Source organism: Salminus brasiliensis, chromosome 9, assembly GCF_030463535.1.
Source record: "Salminus brasiliensis chromosome 9, fSalBra1.hap2, whole genome shotgun sequence".
Classification (NCBI taxonomy): domain Eukaryota; kingdom Metazoa; phylum Chordata; class Actinopteri; order Characiformes; family Bryconidae; genus Salminus; species Salminus brasiliensis.
In genome coordinates, this window is record NC_132886.1 from 12,434,645 (window position 1) to 12,455,567 (window position 20,923).

The window sequence follows — 20,923 nt, forward strand, 5'->3', positions numbered from 1 at the left end:
TTAAAAGGGAGCAACTATCTGCATCTCCCCCTCTCTCATATATAAGAGTGTATGTCATTTATACAGCAGCTAATCTCACATTTCCCCTTGATTTTAGAACTTAGGCTTAAATCTCTGGTAGCTACAGCAGTTAAATCAAACCTAGGCTTAATCCATGGCCCATAGCGCAGCTCCACACAGGTCATGAATACTACATTTCCATCCAAACAGGGCCCAGCGTGTCAACAGGGCGCCTTTCACACAGGGCGCCTGTTAGCACCATGCTATTGTTTGTGCTCGGAAAGCCAAAGGGGGATGGGCCCTGGTAGGCGCGTCTATCTGGTGGACACGTTCGCCATTTCAGTCGAGACCGGCAACGTCTTCAAAACGACTGCAAGGTACGGACCTACACGTTCATTTAACATGAATATCTTTATCCATGCAGCTACGCATCGAGCGCAGCCCTGTAAGCTGAGCCCGGGTTTGTAGTGAGCTGCTGGCCGGGCTCAGAGCCGGGGTTTCTGCACCGCTGTTAGCCTCGCTTCGCGTGAATGTCCGGGAGTCTCGCTAGCTGTAGCCCGATGCCAGAGTGGCAGGAGCCCGCTAAGCCGTGATGCCATTCCTCCCCCCCCCCGACCCATTCAGCAGCATTTAATACTATATCGCATCTTAACTGTGTGTGAATATTAAATCCGGCTGTTTTTCGTGTCCGTTTAAGCGTTTCCGCCCCGCAGTGTCTCGTTTTCAGCGGAGCGCGCTGGTCTATTGTCCTCGGGGTGAGCGGCGTGAGTAGGCCCGGCGCCCCAGACCCATCTCTAATGCTTGGTTTTCGCGTTAAGTGTTGTTTCTTAAGTGTGTTGAACGAATATCACGACATATTTTCGTGCAATGTGGGTTAAATCTTTATCTTAATCTTTATTTGATCGCTGTATATGATGTAACTCCAAGCACGGTGCAGTACACCAGGAGTGAGTGCACGTGAGGGAGGTTGAGGGGTGGTTCACCAAAAAATCCAATTCTGACCATTATTCAGTTATTATTAATAATTTCTGTTATATTTGTAAAAATAAAGTTAAGCTATTTTTTTGGCATTTTTTTCCTTTTTACTTTAGCACTAAAGTCATGAGGCTAATGTAAGATGTAATGGGCTGATTGATTAATTATATATGGGGGCAGAGAAGATGCAATCTTGTCCTAAATGCATGAAATTAACTACTACTCTGCCCTTTTCCTTTTCAGCAATGCTGCTGAAATTATTGAGCTTTCACTGTTTATTATATGGGGTTTGATGCAGTAGACTAGGAAGGAGTGCTTGTGATGGTGGTCAAAGGAGTGGTCAACAAAAACTTACTAGAATATCATTTATTATTATTGATGATTATGATCGTCTCACCTAAAATGTACCCAGTCAGTTGGTTTCCAAACTATGCCTTTTGCACTGCAGCCACGAGGCTAATGTAAAAGTCACTGTGATATACAGCCTCACAGGTCCAGTGCAAAAGTAAAGCGTCGACTGACTGATTGCATTGGGGGTTGTGTTTACTGTAAGCACCAGAACCTCTGTTGCAGTGATGAATGCGATTACCTCTGTGTTTCAAACACTGTGTGCTTTTTTTGTTTTTACAGGATCTTGGTGTGAGAATCAAGTGCCAAAATGGTTAAAATCTTTGTTGGGAACCTTTCCCCAAACACGACCACCGATGAGCTTCGCTCTCTGTTCTCTCAGTATGGTAAAATATCTGAATGCGATATAGTGAAGAACTTCGGCTTCGTCCACATGGACGACAAAGCTGAGGCTGAGGAGGCCATCCGCAACCTTCACCACTACATGCTCAACGGCCTCGCCATGAACGTGGAAATGAGCCGAGGGAAACCCAAGGCCTCCACTAAGCTTCACGTGGGTAACATCAGTAGTAGTTGTACCAACCAGGAGCTGCGGGCCAAGTTTGAGGAGTATGGCCCGGTGGTTGAGTGTGATATTGTGAAGGACTATGCCTTCGTACACATGGAGAGAGTGGAGGATGCTATGGAGGCCATCAGTGGGCTGGACAACACAGCCTTTCAAGGTGAACCAGCACGCAGAGCTAGGGCCTCTGTTTGTCTATTACAGAGAATGCATACATCTATGATTGTAACTTAAAAGTAACTAACTTTGCAACTTTCGTAGCAAACTGTGATCTAAAAGACGTGGGTAAGTAAGACTGGTAAGCAAATTTAATGGCCCTCATATTGAGTTCGCTCGTACTTATTTAATTAGCTTAGGAGTGTGGCTTCTCTAATTTTTGAAACCTAGAAGCTGTAAACCCAAAGACATTAGTGTCTCCATCATCCTGATCTACAGTCTGTTGGATTTGGAAGATTTTTAAAAGTTGTATGCTTCACGATCTTAAATGAAATTTCATGAGGGTGCGTCCTTACTTAATTTGCTCTACTTTTGGTCAACACTTCTTAGTTTGATTCTGTTTAGTCTGTAAATGTTAAACCATGCTTTATGCCTAAATGGTTCAAACAAACCTTTACACTCGTCTATCTGTCTGGTATTTGTTAAATATCGTGGCAAATCTTCTTGCGTCTTTCTTTTTTTCAAGGGAAACTGATGAGCGTGAAGCTTTCGACTAGCCGCCTGCGTACTGCGCCGGGAATGGGAGAGAGGACGGGTTGTTATCGTTGCGGGCAGGAAGGCCACTGGTCCAAAGAGTGCCCACTGGACCAGAATGGCTCCTACCGAGAGAGCCCGGGCTCGGAAGGATACGGTCCCCCAAGGTTCAGTGGGGGTGGTGGTGGTGGCGGCGGTGGTCGCGGCGGTCGCGGTTTCCATCGTGGTGGCTTCAATGGCGAGCCGGCCTACGGCGGCAACTACGCACCCGCGCACGGATTCTCTCGCGGAGCAGGTTACCCCAGTGCTCCCGGGTTCGGAAGGGGCACGAGCTATGACCCCGCAGTGAGTTATGGTGTGCCACCGGGCTACGGCATTGGTGCGGTGTACGGCAGCGAGGCGGCGTATGGCACCAGTGGCGCGGGCTACAGCAGCGCGGTGCCCGGGTACCCCATGCGGCGAGCGCCCTATGACGAAAGGGATCCGTACGGGGTGGTGGACTACTACGAAAAGTATCGGGCGCGTCCGTATGGAGGCGGTTATTTCGAAGACCGGCGCGCCGTCCCTCTTCCTGCCCCTCCTCCCCCTGCGTCCTCGACCATCGCTAGAGACCGCCTGTCCTCCTCTAACCTCGATCCCTACGAGCGCCGCCCCGTTCCCCCTCCACCGGCCCCGGTCTCTTCATACTATACCCGCGATCGGAGCCCGATCCGACGACTCCCCGTCGAGGCGGAAGGATATTCGTACGATCGGTCGCGCATCTCCCCTGTTTCTTCGCTCAACCGGAGCTCTGCGTACGACATGTCGCGGGATCCTTACGGCGAGCGGGCGCGCTACGCGTTCTAACCTAACACCTGCTTGTGATTTAGTAAATGTCCACACTCACACTGTACAGTACGATGAATATTTCTCTAACGTTTAGTGCTGTTCCTGGACTCTTTGTGTGGAGTAGAAAGGTTCGAGATTGGTCTTAGTGTTTAGGCTTATTCAGACTATGACGGTTATAACCCTAGCAAGAAGACCACAAGAGTTCTCTAATTAATTGATTGTGTTTTGCAGGGATCCTGAGTACCAAGCATACTCTAAAGGACTCAAAATTCTGGACTGTCATATTTAATAACTGCACACTACGCAAGAACTAGTTCGGCCGGGATGTTGCAGGTGATTTCTTATTGGAGCCTGTCGTAATCCGTGTCTGAAATGAAAAGCTCCTGTAAAATACACCCAATTTCACCAACCTTTCCTATTGGCTGGGTTTGGAGTTTTTTTTTTTTTTTAAATGACTGTTAGTTACAGTCTTGAAAATTGTGGTGAAAATCCTTTAGTGTATGCTTGGAATGTCTTTGGGACCAGGACCTAAGTTCATATCCAAGTGATGCTACAGCTCGCTCTCTCTTTGGGTGGGAAGGATGGCTTAGTTTGTCTCCCTAATCAATCAACATTGGTTTTTAGCCAAAAACGGGCGTCTGCTGACTCGGGTGTACAACACTCGACAGGTGATGCTCTCATCAGATTGCAAGTGTCCTGCGATCCTGCATGGACGGCAGTACAGAAAGACATGGTGTCTGCTTGGAAGTCTCTGCAGAAGCACATGCTTGCTTTCATGCTCCCAGATGGTTCAGACAGTGGGTGGGAATTGGTGACCTCTAATATTGGGTGAGCTAATTTGGCGAAGTTCCCAAAAAAAAAAAAAAAAAGGTGGTTGTGGTGATGACCTATTTTGTGGCTATTTTCTATTTTCTTTGCAGGTGTTCCTCAGTCGGACCTTCGCAGATATAGTTATTCAGTGATTGCCAGTGAATAAGATCTGGCTCGATTGCGACGTTGCAGATGACACACTTTTTTTCCTAGTAGTTGAACTTTTTTGCTTTTGCTTATGCATCACTTACAGTGTTAGGATAAATATAGGGCCTTTCTGTTAGTTGTAGAGAATTAACAAAGCCCTGTTAACTGTTTCAACAACTAGTTTTTAAATGCAGTGCTTGTGTTGGTATTAGCATCCCTTCACCTCCCCAAGCAGATAGTCCCTGTACATTTATACTGAATTCTACACAGATATGATTTCATCTTCAATTATTTTTTTAACAATATTAAAAGGATGGTCCAACATGTTCTCAGAAATACTGTCTTAGCAGTTAAAGTATGATGAAATGAGCCCTTACACGGAGTTGGACTGCAGTCAGTGTTGGGGTAACTGGTTTTGTTTAACTGCGTAACACAATTTCTGTGATAATTACATTTCAAAGGCTTGGTTCTCCGTTTCAGCTTCACAGTAGTGAAGTGTGTGTTAATTTACTGTAGCCAGAGGCTTTCATAAAGGCTAAGGCAGATGTTACATTTATGCAATAAAAGCCTTCACCCAGAAAATCCTCCAGAGGTTCTGTGGGGGCTGTTGGAAGGCTGAAGTCCGGAGCAGCTGATGCAGATCTTAGTACAAGATGGATTGATTGTGGTGTTTTACAGATTCTGTTCAACCTCACTAGATGAATTCCACTGATGCGAGGTATATTGTGATATTTTACTTTAGCGAACTGCTTTGTCATGTTTAGATGAAAATGACCACAAGCCAAAAGTAGCAGGCCTGACTTAGCAGTGTTACAAGTATTGTATTTCATTCATGTCCTCAATAAAGTTACCGTATTTGGGTGTGTTCTCGTGGTAATTGTGGTTGTGTGTGTGTGTGTGTGTGTTTAATTTTCTTTTTATAATTTTTTAAAGTTTATACATGTTGAACTTGTGCACATTGAGACATTTAGTATCCACCTGAAGTTCCATTTACTTGATAGGTGCTATATAATGTAAATATGATGACTAAAATAATCATGTGTTCTTTAGACTGAGTCTTTAATGACAAGTGTCAAGGAAGTTGCTAAACAAAATGATATTAAGGCAACAGATCAGCGGATCACTCTGAACACAATAAATGGATCTTGCAGAGTAAAGTAAATTATCCATATTTTGGAGACTGCCAAGTGCTGAGGTCTTCTAGGCTCTCACAGATAATTAAACCACAGCCTGTTTCAGTTTGGAAGTTGTGTACAATTGTATGAATAACAGTTCTGTGAGAGGTGTAAGTACACTATGAGTCCACATGTTTGTGGACACCCCTTCTAATGAATGCTTTCAGCAACTGAAGTTGCACCCATTGCTGACACAGATAGAGAGCTACTGCCAATAGAATAAGACTCTGGAGCAGATAAACATGAACCTATCGGCACCACGCCTAATGCCAGGTGTGTATAAAGCCCCCCAGCATTGAGCTGTGAAGCAGTTGTAGAGCTGTGTTCTCTGAATTGATGACGGTGGTCTGATTAATCCTAAACTCCATATCTAGCATTATGCCTGTACTCCCAATAAAGTAAAAGGCTAGATTATTAAACTTCAATCCAGAATTGACTGAGCCTGCTTTTCTTACGTTTCAGACACAGCAAGTGTAAGGGTATATGTAAATATATGGTTTTATTTTAAATAAGACCTATTAAAAAAATAATAATAATAAATAAATATATATATATATATATATATTACATTTTTAGTTTAATATTACATCATTGATCATTTCTCTTAATCTACTGAAACTAAATTTAGATAACCGCAAACCTAATCAAGGCAAAACCTATTTATGCGGCAATTATATAGCGTGTATATGATCTATATCCCATGGCTTAAATGGGATATAGATCTGGGAAACTGGATAGCATGTAGATCCGTATGGATACCAGATCAGAAAATCCAGCCGGCAACTTCGCGGCGTTTGTTTTTTCATAGACATTATTGAGCACTGCGCCATCCAATCACAGACCAACAAAGCCTCAAGGCGGGACTAGCGGGTCCAATGATAATTGAGAGAGCTGTGATTGACGCCACTTCTGACCAATTACGGTTGTCATCCTGTGACACTGAACCTCCTTTGTCCACCTCAACGGACGCCATCTTGACCGAACATCGGGTGGAGAAAGGTTGCGCGGTTAGTTACCGAGGTGCTGGGATTCATTTCGTCAGAAAGAAAGAAAAAGAAGAAGGGCAGAAGTGGGACGTAGTCGACAGCCGAGTAGAGTATTAGATAAAACGTCTGGAAATGGCAACGGGAGCGAACGCAACCCCGCTGGGGAAGCTGCACCCGAGCATCGGCGCTAAGCGGGGTTTCGACGCGGGCCCCGGCCCGGGGTTAATGACTCCGCCGGGGCCTCCGGTCTCGTTTCCTCTTCAAAACTTCCCGCAGCCACAGATGCCGAATTTGTCTTTCCCCCAATTTCCTGGAGTGCCCGGGGCTGCTTTTGCAAATCCAGCGGTTGGTTTGCCGTCCCAGGGTGGAGGTACAGTATGACTGAGTATCTGTGGTTTGCGGTGCTGTTAGCTGTTAGCAGTTAGCTGTTAGCTGTTAGCAGTTAGCTGTTAGCAGTTAGCTGTTAGCCACACTTGCTAATGTAGCGGTAAAACACTAGAAGGTTCTGAGACTGGCGCAGTCTGTCGTTCATGTTTCTAAACATTAGCTAGATAGCGCATCCGTTTCAGATCACTAGCTCGTCAGATTTAACCTTTTATGAACCTGGATGAAGTGTTTGAGTGGTCTGGGTCCTGCTAGGACCGCGTTTGTTGACTACCGCTCTTCCTGTAGCATGGCTGCGGGGGTACAGCGTGCTGATCGCTGGAGGCCCACGCTGCACGGCTCCTCACCGCGGCTCCTCAGTAATGTTAGACCTGGAGAGTCCTGCTTAAGTGGGGTTATCCAGTAGAGAGGTCCTCCACCTTCTACATATGCCTTAAAGTGTGTGTTTGGGTTTTGAGCATATCTGAGCAAATGTAGGAAATGATGCACCACCTAATATTAAATTAGTCACACCAGGTAAACACTCCTTTATGGCTTATAGTTTGGCAGCTCTTTTGTAAGGAACTGTACTGATCTCTAATATAATACAATATAATTTAGTCTGTTCTGGAGAAAAAATGGTCTGGATGTCCCAGTTGCTATAGAAGACCTGGTAAGGCTATTGATTCAAACCTGGCTGGGTCAAGTAAAGGGTCCTTTCAGACTCAACCAGTTGTTACAAAGCAACAGTTCACTGTTTTCTCTGCATTTTTAATCAAATAATGGATTTAGTTGTAATCTGCACATTTTTATTGTTTAGTTATTGCATATGGAGAGCCTTACTTGTGTGTGGATGGCTGTAACTAGGCCTGTAACCCATAATATTTGATAGAAGTATTCATACCTAGGCCAGATTGGGTTGTTGACCTGCTGAACAGCAGTATGCAGACTGTAGAGGTTTAATGTGCTCCAAAAATATCCACCTAGTATAAATATTGTGGTATCACGATATGTGACCATTTTAAGAAGTCCAAATTGAGGAAAACCAGAAAAGGCTGCGTCAGTCTTGGTGGGTTAACCCGTTCAGTCAGTATTTGGTCAATCATATGTATAAATCTTCACACCTCTATTCTGTATTACTGGTCATTCATTGATGCCCCAACACCACTCTCCTAACAGATGGAGGTCAGAAGAAAAGAAAAAAGAGCCGCTGGAGCAGCGAGACTCCTGATCAGAAGACCGTTATCCCAGGCATGCCCACAGTCATCCCTCCAGGGCTTACCCGTGAGCAAGAGCGAGCTTATATAGGTAATTAAGTCCCATTTTATTCCTCTGAATGTGAGGTTGCTTATATCTTTTGGTTGGTGAATACTATACGTAAGGTGTTTACTCCCCTCCACAGCCCAACAGCTCCCTTTTTGTTTACATTTATTTACTATTAATTTTCAGTCCAACAACTTGTGTGTCCATTGCTTCATAACAATTTGCACATCATGCAGAGGACGTGGCTGACAAACTTCCGTAGTAGATAATTATTTACTGGGTTGCTCAGACATTATTGGATGTGCATGCCAAAATGCTGCCAGCAAAATTTTCAGATGCACCAATTTTTTTTTCGGTGAAGTTCCTTAATGTCTGAGCATACTTGGCATGTTTGAAACACTAATTCAGAGATTTATTTCAAAGTATGTAAATTAAAGCCCAGATATTTTATTATGGGTGTATTCTAATCTTGCATGAAAGTTGCAATGTTGGTTCTCATAGTGGTGAGTTGTCTGCGTTATTGTCACAGCTTGTGTTCCATCAGACATCTATAATCAAGTACCCACAGTCTCTCTCTGATGTTGCTGCTTGTTGTGAATTGTCTTCTGGCTGCAGGATATCATCACTGATCATGTTAACTATGAAAAATGTCTTAACCAGTCAGAATGGACAAAGAGCAGGCAATGCAGGCCTAACATGAATTTCAGTCATCTTCATCACCAGTGTTCTGAATGTGCTGTGTGACGCGATCCGTGTCCCCATTCCCGTCAGGTGCTTGCTCTCAAGTGGCATGTGGTTTAGTTGTTTTCAAAACCTCATGTGACTAATGCATCTTGTACACTGGTGTTCTATATCCTCAGTCACTTAATAAACATTTCTTCAACTTGGGCCACTTGACTAGATTTGATGTGTGAGAGCAGTATTGCAAAGTCCTTTATTCTAGAGAGGTGGTCGCTAGCCCTCGGTCGATAGCTTTACCTATCTGCAGATGTTGGCTCCAACCCTAAACAGCCCCAATCAGTACGCCTCATTATTTTCGTCTGAAATCTTTGATTGGCTGAATTATGTGGTTTTAGTTTTGGGTTAATGGGGAAAACCTGCAGGGAGGTAGATCTTCAGGGGGAATGTTGACCACTTATTTGGAGGATGTTGTAGCTTATTTGGTTAGTGTGGACTGAGGATGTGTAACATAGAGGTGTAATTCACTGCAAGAAGACTTTTGGGAGTGCACATTGATATAGGATTTATTTATTTTAAAACCAATGCCTAAATTTAACAAGTTATTCAAAACACTTTTCTGCTTAAGCAACACTCATGCTACAGTCATTTGTCTGCATGTTATTAATTTGTGGTGCCTAGAGAATCTAGAGGATCACTGATATTTCTCCACATTGCTAATCCAGGTAGACCTAGTCCTACATTTCTACATTTTAAATGGAATTCCCATATCAGTGCATCCCTAAATGACGTGTTATATAAATTGTTACTGCCTCAGCCCTGCTGTCAACTCATTGCTCAAGTGGCCCATCAATAACTGAATGAGTTATTGGCATGTTGAAGTTTGTTGTTAAGAATTGGTTCCCTCCCTTGATGTCCACTTGTGGCACTGACCTATGTTTTTGATATCTTCACATTTATTACTTTTTGCATCTTTCTTGCCCGATGTCCACAGAAAACACGGTTTATGGAACAGACCTGTGTTCCTTTGAGACTGTCAGGCCTGTAGGTTAGCGCATACAATCGGTCAGTCATTCTCAGTTTCCATTAATGACATCAGCGACGTTTGCATTACATAGACTGAGTGTAATTCTCAGCCTGATTTTCTTGTGCTTTCTTAGTGAAGATGCAAATCTGGTGCATTTACATTTAAACTGGCATGCTCTGTGTGACTTCCCCTGGTTCAAAGTGCTGTGGCCAAGGTCACTGTCCTTTTAGGAATGATGACTTTTAGTCTGTTTATAAAGAAACTGTTTTACTTTGGCAGACCTCTTCTTTTTCTGTGACACCACTTTATCTCTCACGCAGAATTCAGAATGCCTCATCACATTTTCTAAAACAGAGACACAATCAGAATTTCAGAATCATCAAATTTCATTGAGTTTGTAATAAGGTGAGACTTTCTGAGTTGGTGACACATAACTGAAGACTGCCTCAGTGAACCTTTGTTCACTGTTTTGTGAAATGCTTTGTAAAATTACTGCTGGAATGAAATGCTTAATTGAAACTTTATCCACATTTCTAATCTCTCCAGTTTTATGTAGTATGCAGTGTGTTTTAGATGGCATTAAACCTGTAATTTGTAGTATAGGCTTAATTGTGTTTTTAGGCATTAGAAGGGGGTTTAGACTATTTTGTAGCATTGAAAGTCTTAATTGTTGACCTTGATTCTTGACCTATCATTCATGTTAATCTTTCTTTTTTTAAAACCTTAGTATGCCTCTCAAGTGACATGCACTCTTTGTTTTGGGGTATTGTTTTGCTGCTAACCACATTTTTCTTCGTCCTTTTTGTTTCTTTTTTTCTTTCCTAACCTGATTTCTTCCAGTCCAACTGCAGATTGAAGACCTGACTCGTAAACTGCGTACAGGAGACCTGGGAATCCCTGTTAATCCTGAGGACAGGTCGGAATAACCATTTAAACCCAACAACAGTAACACTTTCTTTACCTTTTCATCAATTATGAAGCCAAGTAAAAATGTGCTTATGTACAATAGATAAATATACGGATGGAAACTTAAGTCAGTTAATCATGTACGTCATGGTGTAGGGATGTGGGTATCAGGAGTTACCAATTTTGGTAATTGTCAGGGAACATCATATCTTTGCTTCTCCTATTTTTACAAAGTTTTTTTTCAGTCTCTGTGGAGGTTTTGTTTTGAATAGTTTAAGGCCTGCACAATGATATTTGGCATCTAAAGTAGAAATAACATTTACTTAAGTTTAAATGCATTGTATATTTGAGTAGTTTTGAGAAAAGGAGGAGGCTACAAACATATCCTATTCATTTTAATGTATTTGTGAAGTTGTAAATGTTATTTCTTCTGAATACTTAAATATTTATAAATTGGCTTCATACAAATCCCATAGTTTTTTCCTCAACAGTACATGGTAGTGTAGTTACATTTTTAATGTTTCTGTTGAAGGCAAGGGATCCAGTTTATCTGGAGAGGCAAAGGCATGACCAAATTGTGGCTCTCAAAGGAGAATTATAGCCAAAATTAATTTCAGTTTCAGTAATATGCAGAGACAAAAGACAGATCTAAATTTTCCAGAATAAGAACACTTGCTCTAGGTTTCTGAATAATGAAACTTGGAAATTATTTCATTTAGCTAGAAATGAAAATGGGTGGATGTTTGATGTCCAAACCCATGTCCATTTCCCAGTGATGGAAAGCATATAGCTGCTTCTGCCGTATTAGAACAGCAATGGAAGCAAATATGAAAACGAAAGAGATGTCCCAATCCGTTCCAGGTGTGTTTTAATGAGTCACACGTTGGCAAATTTAAGCCGGATTCACCAGATGCCTTAACGTACATTATTCACCACTTGCTGCAGTGAGGGGATTGGAAAAAACAGTTGCATCTACTTTACTGCAAGAATAAAACTTAATATGTAAAATATATGTATTCAAGTGCTTTAACTCTGCTTGAACAGACTTTACTCTTAAATTGCAGCTGGTAAGACACAGCAGGTAAATATGTGCCTTTCTTTGGCTACAGCCTTCATGTTCAAAACCAAGAAGAGCGAACAGCATAACAAAAATGTCAGTTAAGCGTGTACCACTATACACAAACAAGATTTTCAAAGTAAGCAGCATGTTTAGAAAGATATTAAATACCATAAAATGATGATTTAACAAAAAAGACTACCAAAGATGATAAATGTGCCCAGCAGATTTCATTTTGTACAAGAAGCAAGGTAATTTCACATCAGTATTAATTTATTCGCAGCACGGTGTGGTATCAGCTGATGCTCTGCGTTAAGGTACTTGGATTGGATCGGCAACCAATACAATGGATTGGGGCATCTCTAAAGAGACATTTTTTACTTTTAAACTAAGCTATAGTATTAAAGTAAAGGAAGCATTTCAGACTCTTAATATTGCAGTGATGAAGTGTTTTGAGCTGGTTACTGATGGATGCAACTAAAAGTTGAGGCTTTATTTTTCAAGCTAAGATATAGGCAGCCTGTTTTATCGGCCATGTGAGTTCAGTTACAGTTTTGTGTGCTTCCTTTACTTTAAATAATCCACCCCTAAATTTAATTATAATAATCTGGAGTATCCTGGCTTCTAGTCAGATCACAATTTAATTCTTTTCCAAAGATTAGAAAGCTTTTAGGTTTAGTCCTTATAGAAAATGACACATGAATGTTTTAGTTAATATTTATTTATTGTCAGACTAATTTGGATTAATAAGTGTTTTTGCTTTTATGTGGAGCGTAGAAATTCTTGCCTAATGCTGGTGGTGGGTGTCTTTTTATATTGTGCTTGTTTCAAAAAAGACAGGTGACAAAACAGGTTTTGGCTGATTTGTTTTCTTATTTCTTTTGCTTTGTTTTCCTTTAATTATGTTCTTAATTACATATTCAATTTGTGGTACATATATTTTACCTGATAACATATATGGTGGTATTGTTGTATAACTGCATGCATGTCAAATTTTGCATGTTGAGTAAAGACAAGTAAAATTGTTTATCGGTAGTTTTTAACTGTAGAGTTTGTCATTTTTTTTTTTAGATTTAAAATTTAATTGTAGATCAAACGTATTAAATTTTAACATTGAGTAGGAATACTTTCTTGTTCCCTTACATAGGTCTGAACGTATTCTAAGATCTTTTTTTTAACCGAAAGTGGTAATCTCTTGCCCCTTTTGCTAAAATCCGCAACTCAACTTTACAAATTCTAAATTACTTTAGCTTTGATTTGTTGGTTGTTCTGAAGGTCACTAATGATTTTCCATAAAGGGACTTCCATGATTTTGTCCAGGAATTCTAACAGTATTCCAGATTTCCGCACTGGAAGACCTCTCTTGGAGGAGAACCCTTTGATGCTGTCTTTCCTGGAGTAACCATAATCCTAATAATGATGGCTTGCACATAGCTTGCATTAGCCTGTAATGTTAAAGCAGGAATTATAATGTTGCTCAAGTGAGAGTGTGTTTTTGTTAGGCACAAGCCAAGCTCTCTCTTCCTGCCGTAGTCTCTCCAGCATAATCTTAATCCAGAGTTTTCACAGCACACCAAAAACAGGGTCCTTTCTGAAGATCCGTTCACTACAGGATATAGGAATGACCGTTTCCCCGCTTCCAATACGCAAAACAAACTCTGGGGGTGTTTCAGGTTGACGGCGGCGGAGTTTGAGCCTAAAGCGAGAGACATTTCCTCTTTTTTTTATTTTAATTTTTTAATTCACCTTTCTCCTCTTTGAGTTGTCTCTCATGAACCTGTTAATGTCAATGCAGCTCTCTTATTTTTGAGAGTTTTCAAAAAGGTTGACTTTCTAATCATAATTCATTTTCTCTAACCCAAATTCCCCCTCTCGTAACCTTTTTCAAGCGCAGAGCTTCGTAATGCAGCATAACAGCGGCATCCAAGGGTAAGGTAATGATTGGAGCCAACTCTAGAATGCTCTTCCCAGGAGTGTGAAGTCTGCCACAGGCATCCAAAGATATTTCCTGTGCCAGATGTCCGCCTGCTCCAGTGTGAAGGGGTAGCTCAGTTTCCACAGACGCTGTTGCGCAAGTGTGTTGGTTGCCCCACTTGTCCAAATTGGAAGTTACTTCGTTTTTTTTTTGTCCATTTGTGAACATAATAGACTGATACAAAAATAATCAGTCAGAACATCTTCCATCTGTCAGGTTCTGTAATGGGGACACAAACCTGTCACTTCCTTTAATGAGTGAAGGACCATTTCCCCCCTCCCCCTCTCTGCCAGTTACTTTTTTCTCTCCCTCTTTTTTAAGCTCTGCTCCGTTACGATATGGCTTTGGGGCATCCTGTGCACTTTTAAGTGACCGTTTATATATATTAAAAAATAATAATTAGGCCAGCTAGGGCTAGACATGAGTTGTTCTGACATGAGCCACTCCTTTCAAAAAAAAAAAAAAAAAAAGCCTTGAGGAGATTTTTAATGTTCGCATGTTTCCTGTCTATATTCCCTCTTTTGCCAGCAGGTCCCCATCTCCTGAGCCGATTTATAATAGTGAGGGGAAGAGGCTGAATACACGTGAGTACCGCACCCGCAAAAAACTGGAGGAGGAGAGACATTCGCTCATCACAGAGATGGTTGGGCTGAACCCAGAGTTCAAGCCCCCTGCTGACTATAAGTAAGTGCTTTTGCCTTTTTTTTTTTTTTTTTTTTAATCTGTAGTTCTCAGTCCTCGTTCTGGATTACCTTTTCACAATACTTTTGAGGTTCTCCTGCTCCCAACACACCTGGTGCAACTATTGAACATGTATGTATGAGTAACATGCTGTAAATTGTTGTAAGTTGAGTGTTTTGGGGTAGGTAGAACACTACGACATGCAGAGCAGTGGTGTCCCAGAACCAGGATGGAGATTCTCCCCCTGACCTTTCCTGACCTATGATTGTTGCTTGAAACCTAAAACATGTCTAGCCTTTGAGCTTTCTCAATATTGTTTCTAAGTTTGTATTTGCTCCCTTCTTTCTCTCAGGCCTCCAGCCACCAGAGTCAGTGATAAGGTGATGATCCCACAGGACGAATATCCAGAAATTAATTTTGTTGGACTGTTGATTGGACCACGGTATGTTATACTTATTCTGCAGCTCTTTTACTATCAGAAGGATTTTTACTTGATGGACCCATATGTTTTCAAAAGTGAGAAACTCATGAATGTAGAGATTTACATGACTACCTGTTGTCTCCACAGTGGCAACACACTGAAAAACATTGAGAAAGAATGCTGTGCTAAGATCATGATCCGTGGAAAGGGTTCGGTAAAGGAAGGTAAAGTTGGTCGTAAGGATGGACAGATGCTTCCCGGGGAGGATGAACCGCTTCATGCTCTGGTTACTGCTAACACCATGGAGAATGTCAAAAAGGCTGTAGAGCAGGTAAAGACATGTTGGCCAGTGATGACCCTACAGTGAAGTTAATCCTTTTCTAAGTTAAAATCTTTCAAAGGTGTGGTGTCTTCCTCTCTGATTGCTGATGTTTGTTTTTTTTTCCCATAGATCCGTAATATTCTGAAGCAGGGCATTGAGACGCCAGAAGATCAGAATGACCTGAGGAAGATGCAGCTAAGGGAGCTGGCCCGACTCAACGGCACCCTCAGAGAGGATGACAACAGGTGAGCAGTGGAAGTCTGTAGTGCTTGACCCTACTTAAGTTTACACCCCCTTCACACTCTATACTCAATACTATTTATTGCACTTTGATATGGGTTAAGTTATGTTTTTGATTATGGCCCTGCAATCAGTTTGTAAAGAGTTGTAGCGTTGCCAAAGATGACTGTCATCCCTGTGTGATTATGCATGTCTGTAAATATTGTAAAAGGGGTAATGCAATTAGAAGCAGCAAGAATGAAGTGCTTGGCCCTTGTCAAAAATGTGCTGTAAAATGTTCCTGTGCAGGATTCTGCGCCCATGGCAAAGTTCTGAACCTCGCAGCATCACAAACACCACCTTGTGCACAAAATGTGGAGGAGCTGGGCACATTGCCTCTGACTGCAAGTTCACCAGGTAATCTGCTGATTTTTCTGCTTTTGCCATCTTCTGAGAATGTATTGTGTGTGCCAAGTGACCAATCGACTAAAATTTCCAATATCTTAACCATCATTAACCCCTGTTGCAGCACTTACACCCAGAGACAAGGTGAGCCACCCCAGTCAGCCCAGGATAAGGCTCGTATGGATAAAGAGTATCTCTCTCTAATGGCTGAGCTGGGCGAGGCTCCTGTTCCTGCCTCCGGTGGTGGACACAATACCACCCAACCCAGCGGCCCCAGAGGCACTGGACCCAACAACAACCAGCCACCTCCAGTGAGTACGGCCTTAACTGGGCCTGGCAAACCTAAAACCTATTTAGATGACCTTTATATAGATAAATGTAGTTTGTGGTGTTATTATTGTGTTTTGAGAATATAATGCTGTTCAACTTATTTAGTCTAGCTCTGGTTATATTGGGATCTTGGAAAGCTTTATTTAGTCCTATAAAGCAGGACTAAAGCCTTTTTGGTTGGTCTTGATCATTTTCCTCACTCACCATCTTCCTTTCACTCTCCTTTGCTTATCAGACTCGTCCTCCATGGATGAACTCTGGCCCCTCTGACAACAGGAACTTTCATAACATGCACGGAGGTCCTGGTGGTCATGGGGGCCCCCACAACTTTCCCCCTCCAATGCCCAATATGGGAGGCCCACCCATGCCCCCCAACCCCAACGGCATGCCCCCTCCCTGGATGCAGCCACCGCCTCCCCCCATGGGCCAGGGCCCGGCTCCTCCTGGACACCCAATGGGTGAGTTAGGTTTTTTGAGTGTTTTGTGGTTTCTAGTTTTGGCATGTGTTAACTTTACCAACCCCCCCCTTAAATCTTTTCATCAGGTTTGTTGCCCCCACCAATGGGTATGATGCCACCCCCTCCACCTCCTCCCAACAGTCAGCCACCTCCCCCCCCATCAGGACCTTTGCCACCATGGCAACAGCAGGCTCCACCGCCTCCACCAACCAGCAGCATGGCCACCAGTGCCCCACTGCCTTGGCAACAGAGTAAGTGTGTTTCGTTTGGAATGTTACACTAGATGCATCTCTTTCTCCTGGATGGTGTTCTTGACTTGTATCTGTACTTTCTGATTATTTTACATATTAAAAATGTTGGGCATGTTCTGATTAAGAACTAAAGTTTGACGTAGCTTCCTGTTATTTTTCTTGCAGATACAGTTACCACCTCCACCCCAGCCACGGGTAACTTGCCTCCCTGGCAGCAGCCCCAGCCGTCAGCAGCATCTGCCTCCCAGCCTCCACCTCCTATGGGCAACCCCTCCATGGTGCCCCCTCCGCCTGGAGTCCAACCTCCACTGCCCCCTGGTGCCCCCCCTCCTCCCCCTCCCCCACCTCCAGGCTCAGCAGGCATGATGTATGCCCCACCTCCACCCCCTCCGCCTATGGACCCAAACTTTGTCACCATGATGGGGATCCCAGGGATGCCCCCATTTGGAATGCCCCCAGCCCCTCCACCACCGCCACCCCAAAATTAAACACCTCACATCATAGTGGCGGCTCAGATAAACTACAGAAGATTCAAGATATTTGGACAACAGGACTTGGTTCTGTAACTGCTTGATGTGCTGTTAATGCAACTGGCCTTTGACCAGCTCTTGATTGTGTTCAGTTTTTTTGTTTTTTTTTTACACCCCTGCTTGGAGAGGGGGAAAAAAGGGACTGGGAGGTGAAAGAGCAAGGAAATGAGTTTGGTGTGGCTGAAATGTGTACATTTGCTTAACTTAATTTGTTTCTGATTTTAAAATTGTAGTGTTTGATCAGTTGGTAGATTCTTTGTGTTTGTACTTTAATGTGCAGGGATGGTATGTGTGTTTTTGCAGGGCCTTCATGTTCGGCTCAGTCGTCAGTGCAAATTGACATTCCAAACCACAATAATTGAACAGATATAACATTAAGCCAGATGTTTTCCTCTGACAATTTGACACAAATTAATTGTATCTGACATTTTCTTTCATATCCAAAATCTGAAGCTTTTTGTTGACAATGTTGCCTTCCTTGACTATTTTTGTAATGCTGCATTCAGCTAAATAAAAGTTGAAATGGCTTCACTTTTAGGCAGTAAGAGATGTGCAGATCATGCAGCCTCTTTGCTTATGTTGTGCTTTGGCACTACTACTTTTCAGTTCAACAACTTATTTATATTCTTGTCTTGCCTCTGCATTTAAAGTTTCCCACACTTGTGCCCTATTTATTTAACAAGTCCTTTGTGGAAGTCTACAGGAATCCATTGAGGAGGTCCGTCTAGCCTTTTGCTTTGTGAAAAGCATTGACCGCTTAACAACACGGTGCAGTTAAACTATCTAATGTATTGGACCCCAGTGTTACATTGGTTTTAATTTTTTTACACAGTTTAGACTGAAACAAGCTACTTTAATGAGAGCCCACTTGGTATGCTAATCTCAAAGATCATAAAGATGCAGATTGATGGTGTTGGGTTGTGTGTATGGGTTTTTGTTTTTTTTTTTTCTTTTCTCTTCTCTCTCCCTCTTTTCTCCAGGAAATAACACCATGAAAGTGCGATTTTTACCTTTTTGAGTCTTTGGTATGTTAGTCCAAAGAATAAACTGCACTCATTTTAGTTGAGTAAAAAAGCAAGCACATTAGGGGAACCAGCAAAACACCCTTTTTCAACAGGTTTTGGAAAACCTTTGGAAACCAGTCTTGGCCAAGCAATTTGTGCATATTTTAAAATATTTATAAAATTCCTAATTTCAATGTCCAAATGAATTGCCACCTTCATCAGGATGCGCACAAGTATTTTAGAGCCAACAAGCCCCTTCAGCACTCACTTGATCAGCTGGATTGGGGGTATAACTGAACTTTATCAGGTAGGGGGATCCCCAGAAGGGCAGTCTGGGGCCCACTGATCTAATAGGTCTGTAGATCCATTTGTAGGCAGTAGCACCATCAATCTGTTCTTACCAACTTGTGGAGCTGAGACTAAAGATAAGACTATTTTGGACTTGGCTGATGTGCCTGCTTAACTTCCAGTCTATATAACCAGAGTCTTAAAATCTGTTCCTCTCCTAGTAGCGTTTTACTGTTCCCCAGGCAGTCTTTCTTAATTTCTCAAGGTGTGTAACTGTCCAGTCCTGCGTGCTTCACTAATTATTTTCTATTGTATAAAGTTAGGAAATGCACATATGAAATGAATATACATTTTAGTTCTTGTATTCTTGCTAAAAAAATAAATAAAAGTAAATAAAAGTGATTATAAATTTGTATGAAATTAGTTGTTGCTCTCTTTTCGAGGGTTCAGATGACAATTTTTAGGTTTCCTGAACCAACCAATCTAATCTAGTCCAGTATTTCCATGTGTGGGCGTTCTTATCGTTCTGCTTTTGTCATGGCCCACCATGGTGTCTCTATATGGTCAATACAAATAGGCTATACATAGCCCATGAGCTCAGCTGCCTGTCCTGTGCGCTTGCTGAACGGCATTGTGCCTCTGTGCTGTACAGCCTCAGCCTTTCTTATGGCATGAGAGAGTTCGATTAAAGCGAGATTTATCTGCTTAAAGGACCAGTAGGGTTGAATATTATATGAGAGTTTGAAGAAGTATGTAAGCCCATGTTTAAGCATGAGAAATTATTATGCAATGTGTAAAAACCTTGTGTTTGTGTGTCTGTTTTTAGTTTTCTCCATCATTTGAACCCTGTAGCTGGTGTACACTGTCAGTAACATTTTACATGGACTTCTATTCAGAGTTGAGCACATTTATGTCTTCTGCTGTAAAGTGATGTTTTTCACTGTACGTTTATCCCCACTCATTCGTCTGAAAGTTTCACTGTGACTACTTCATACATGAGATACAAAGCAAGGCAGAAAATCAGAACATGTATATCACCATAGATCAGCTATGATAAAAGCAGCATGTTTGGGAAAAGGTCATGCTAATAGGAATTGGGGTCATCCTTGATACATAAATTCTCACAAATTCCATAAGTGGTACAAGGAACAAGAAAAATGCTGGATATGTAGTTTATATGGAGTTTTTAAATATTAAGATGTCCTCATTTTCCAGTATAGCTGTCATAGTTGTACCTCTAATGGTGGCTTGATCCAAATAACCCAGCTTTATTTGGGAGTTGGGAGAGGACTTTACATACATATACTGAGTAAAAAAAAACAACTCACGCTCATCTCTCTGTCTCTCTCTCTCTCTCTCTCTCACACACACACACACACACACACACACATATATATATATATATACTATATATTTTTTTGATTGCTCTGATTGGGGCTGTCTATCACCTCTCTTGCCCAAGGATTGGTTAATAACATCTCTCCTTCTGTGCTATGATTGGTAAATAATACCTCTCCTCCTGCTCTGCTCTGGGATTTGGATTGGTCAATATTTCTCCTTGATATCTCTTGAGGAGAGATGTGTTAAAATATCCAAAGATATGGTTACAGCTGAGATAGATGACTGGACAATGCTCCATCCCACTTTGGCCATAGCTATAGTGTCAGTGACTGTGCCCTATCCACTATATAGTGCACTACTTTGGGGTACTTTGGTATATCCAACTGGACATACCCACATGACTGGACATACCCACATAACTGGACATACCCACATAACTGGACATACCGCATAGCAAGATGTCTGACATTGTTCACCACCTTGTTGAATCCTGTTCCCTATATAACGTGGGTGTGTCCCAGTTGCATGGTAATTAGTAATACTAACTAGTCTGAGCATTCAAGCTTGATTTGATGGCCATTATGGTCCCACAGTGCACTGAGAAACGGGTGGGACGAGCTCTTCACGTCTGGGGAATAAAAAAGGGTGGCAATGCTATTAGTAATGCTAATATTTTGTGTACTAACCTGCCAAACCTTAACTATTAGGATTAGTATATAGTATATACCTAACAGTACTAGTGTGCAGCATGCAATTGGGACGCAGCCCCTAGCTTCCCTCGTGTAGTGAGGGTAGTGAGGAGGGCACGGTTTCGGACACAGCGTATTATCAGCGTCTCCCTCCGCGCGCTGTCATTGGTTATTAGTTCAGTCCTGGCGCAGAG

At 42.2% G+C, this 20,923-nt stretch overlaps 2 protein-coding genes across 2 annotated transcripts; both read left to right on the forward strand.

Annotated features, from left to right (window-relative positions):
* Positions 1-269: 269 nt before the first annotated feature.
* On the forward strand, positions 270-5,225 carry rbm4.1 (RNA binding motif protein 4.1). The gene is made up of 3 exons (XM_072687436.1): positions 270-377; positions 1,606-2,045; positions 2,568-5,225. The coding sequence occupies exons 2-3, from the start codon at positions 1,634-1,636 to the stop codon at positions 3,419-3,421; spliced, it is 1,266 nt and encodes a 421-aa protein (XP_072543537.1). The 5' UTR covers positions 270-377; positions 1,606-1,633; the 3' UTR covers positions 3,422-5,225.
* Positions 5,226-6,500: 1,275 nt separating this feature from the next.
* On the forward strand, positions 6,501-17,938 carry sf1 (splicing factor 1). Its single transcript, XM_072687437.1, has 12 exons — positions 6,501-6,891; positions 8,064-8,192; positions 10,693-10,768; positions 14,322-14,474; positions 14,824-14,913; positions 15,040-15,223; positions 15,344-15,459; positions 15,743-15,850; positions 15,963-16,149; positions 16,404-16,626; positions 16,713-16,877; positions 17,043-17,938. Exons 1-12 carry the CDS (start codon positions 6,654-6,656, stop codon positions 17,363-17,365), a joined length of 1,992 nt encoding a protein of 663 aa, XP_072543538.1. The 5' UTR covers positions 6,501-6,653; the 3' UTR covers positions 17,366-17,938.
* The last annotated feature ends 2,985 nt before the right edge of the window (positions 17,939-20,923 follow it).

What these genes read in the sequence shown, in the direction of transcription:
- sf1 (XM_072687437.1), top strand. Translation starts at nt 6,654, where the DNA reads ATGGCAACGGGAGCGAACGCAACCCCGCTGGGGAAGCTGCACCCGAGC. An exon ending in TTTGCCGTCCCAGGGTGGAG is followed by an intron (nt 6,892 to 8,063) that starts GTACAGTATGAC and finishes CTCTCCTAACAG; the next exon opens with ATGGAGGTCAGAAGAAAAGA. An exon ending in TCTGACTGCAAGTTCACCAG is followed by an intron (nt 15,851 to 15,962) that starts GTAATCTGCTGA and finishes CCCCTGTTGCAG; the next exon opens with CACTTACACCCAGAGACAAG.
- rbm4.1 (XM_072687436.1), top strand. Translation starts at nt 1,634, where the DNA reads ATGGTTAAAATCTTTGTTGGGAACCTTTCCCCAAACACGACCACCGAT. An exon ending in GGACAACACAGCCTTTCAAG is followed by an intron (nt 2,046 to 2,567) that starts GTGAACCAGCAC and finishes CTTTTTTTCAAG; the next exon opens with GGAAACTGATGAGCGTGAAG.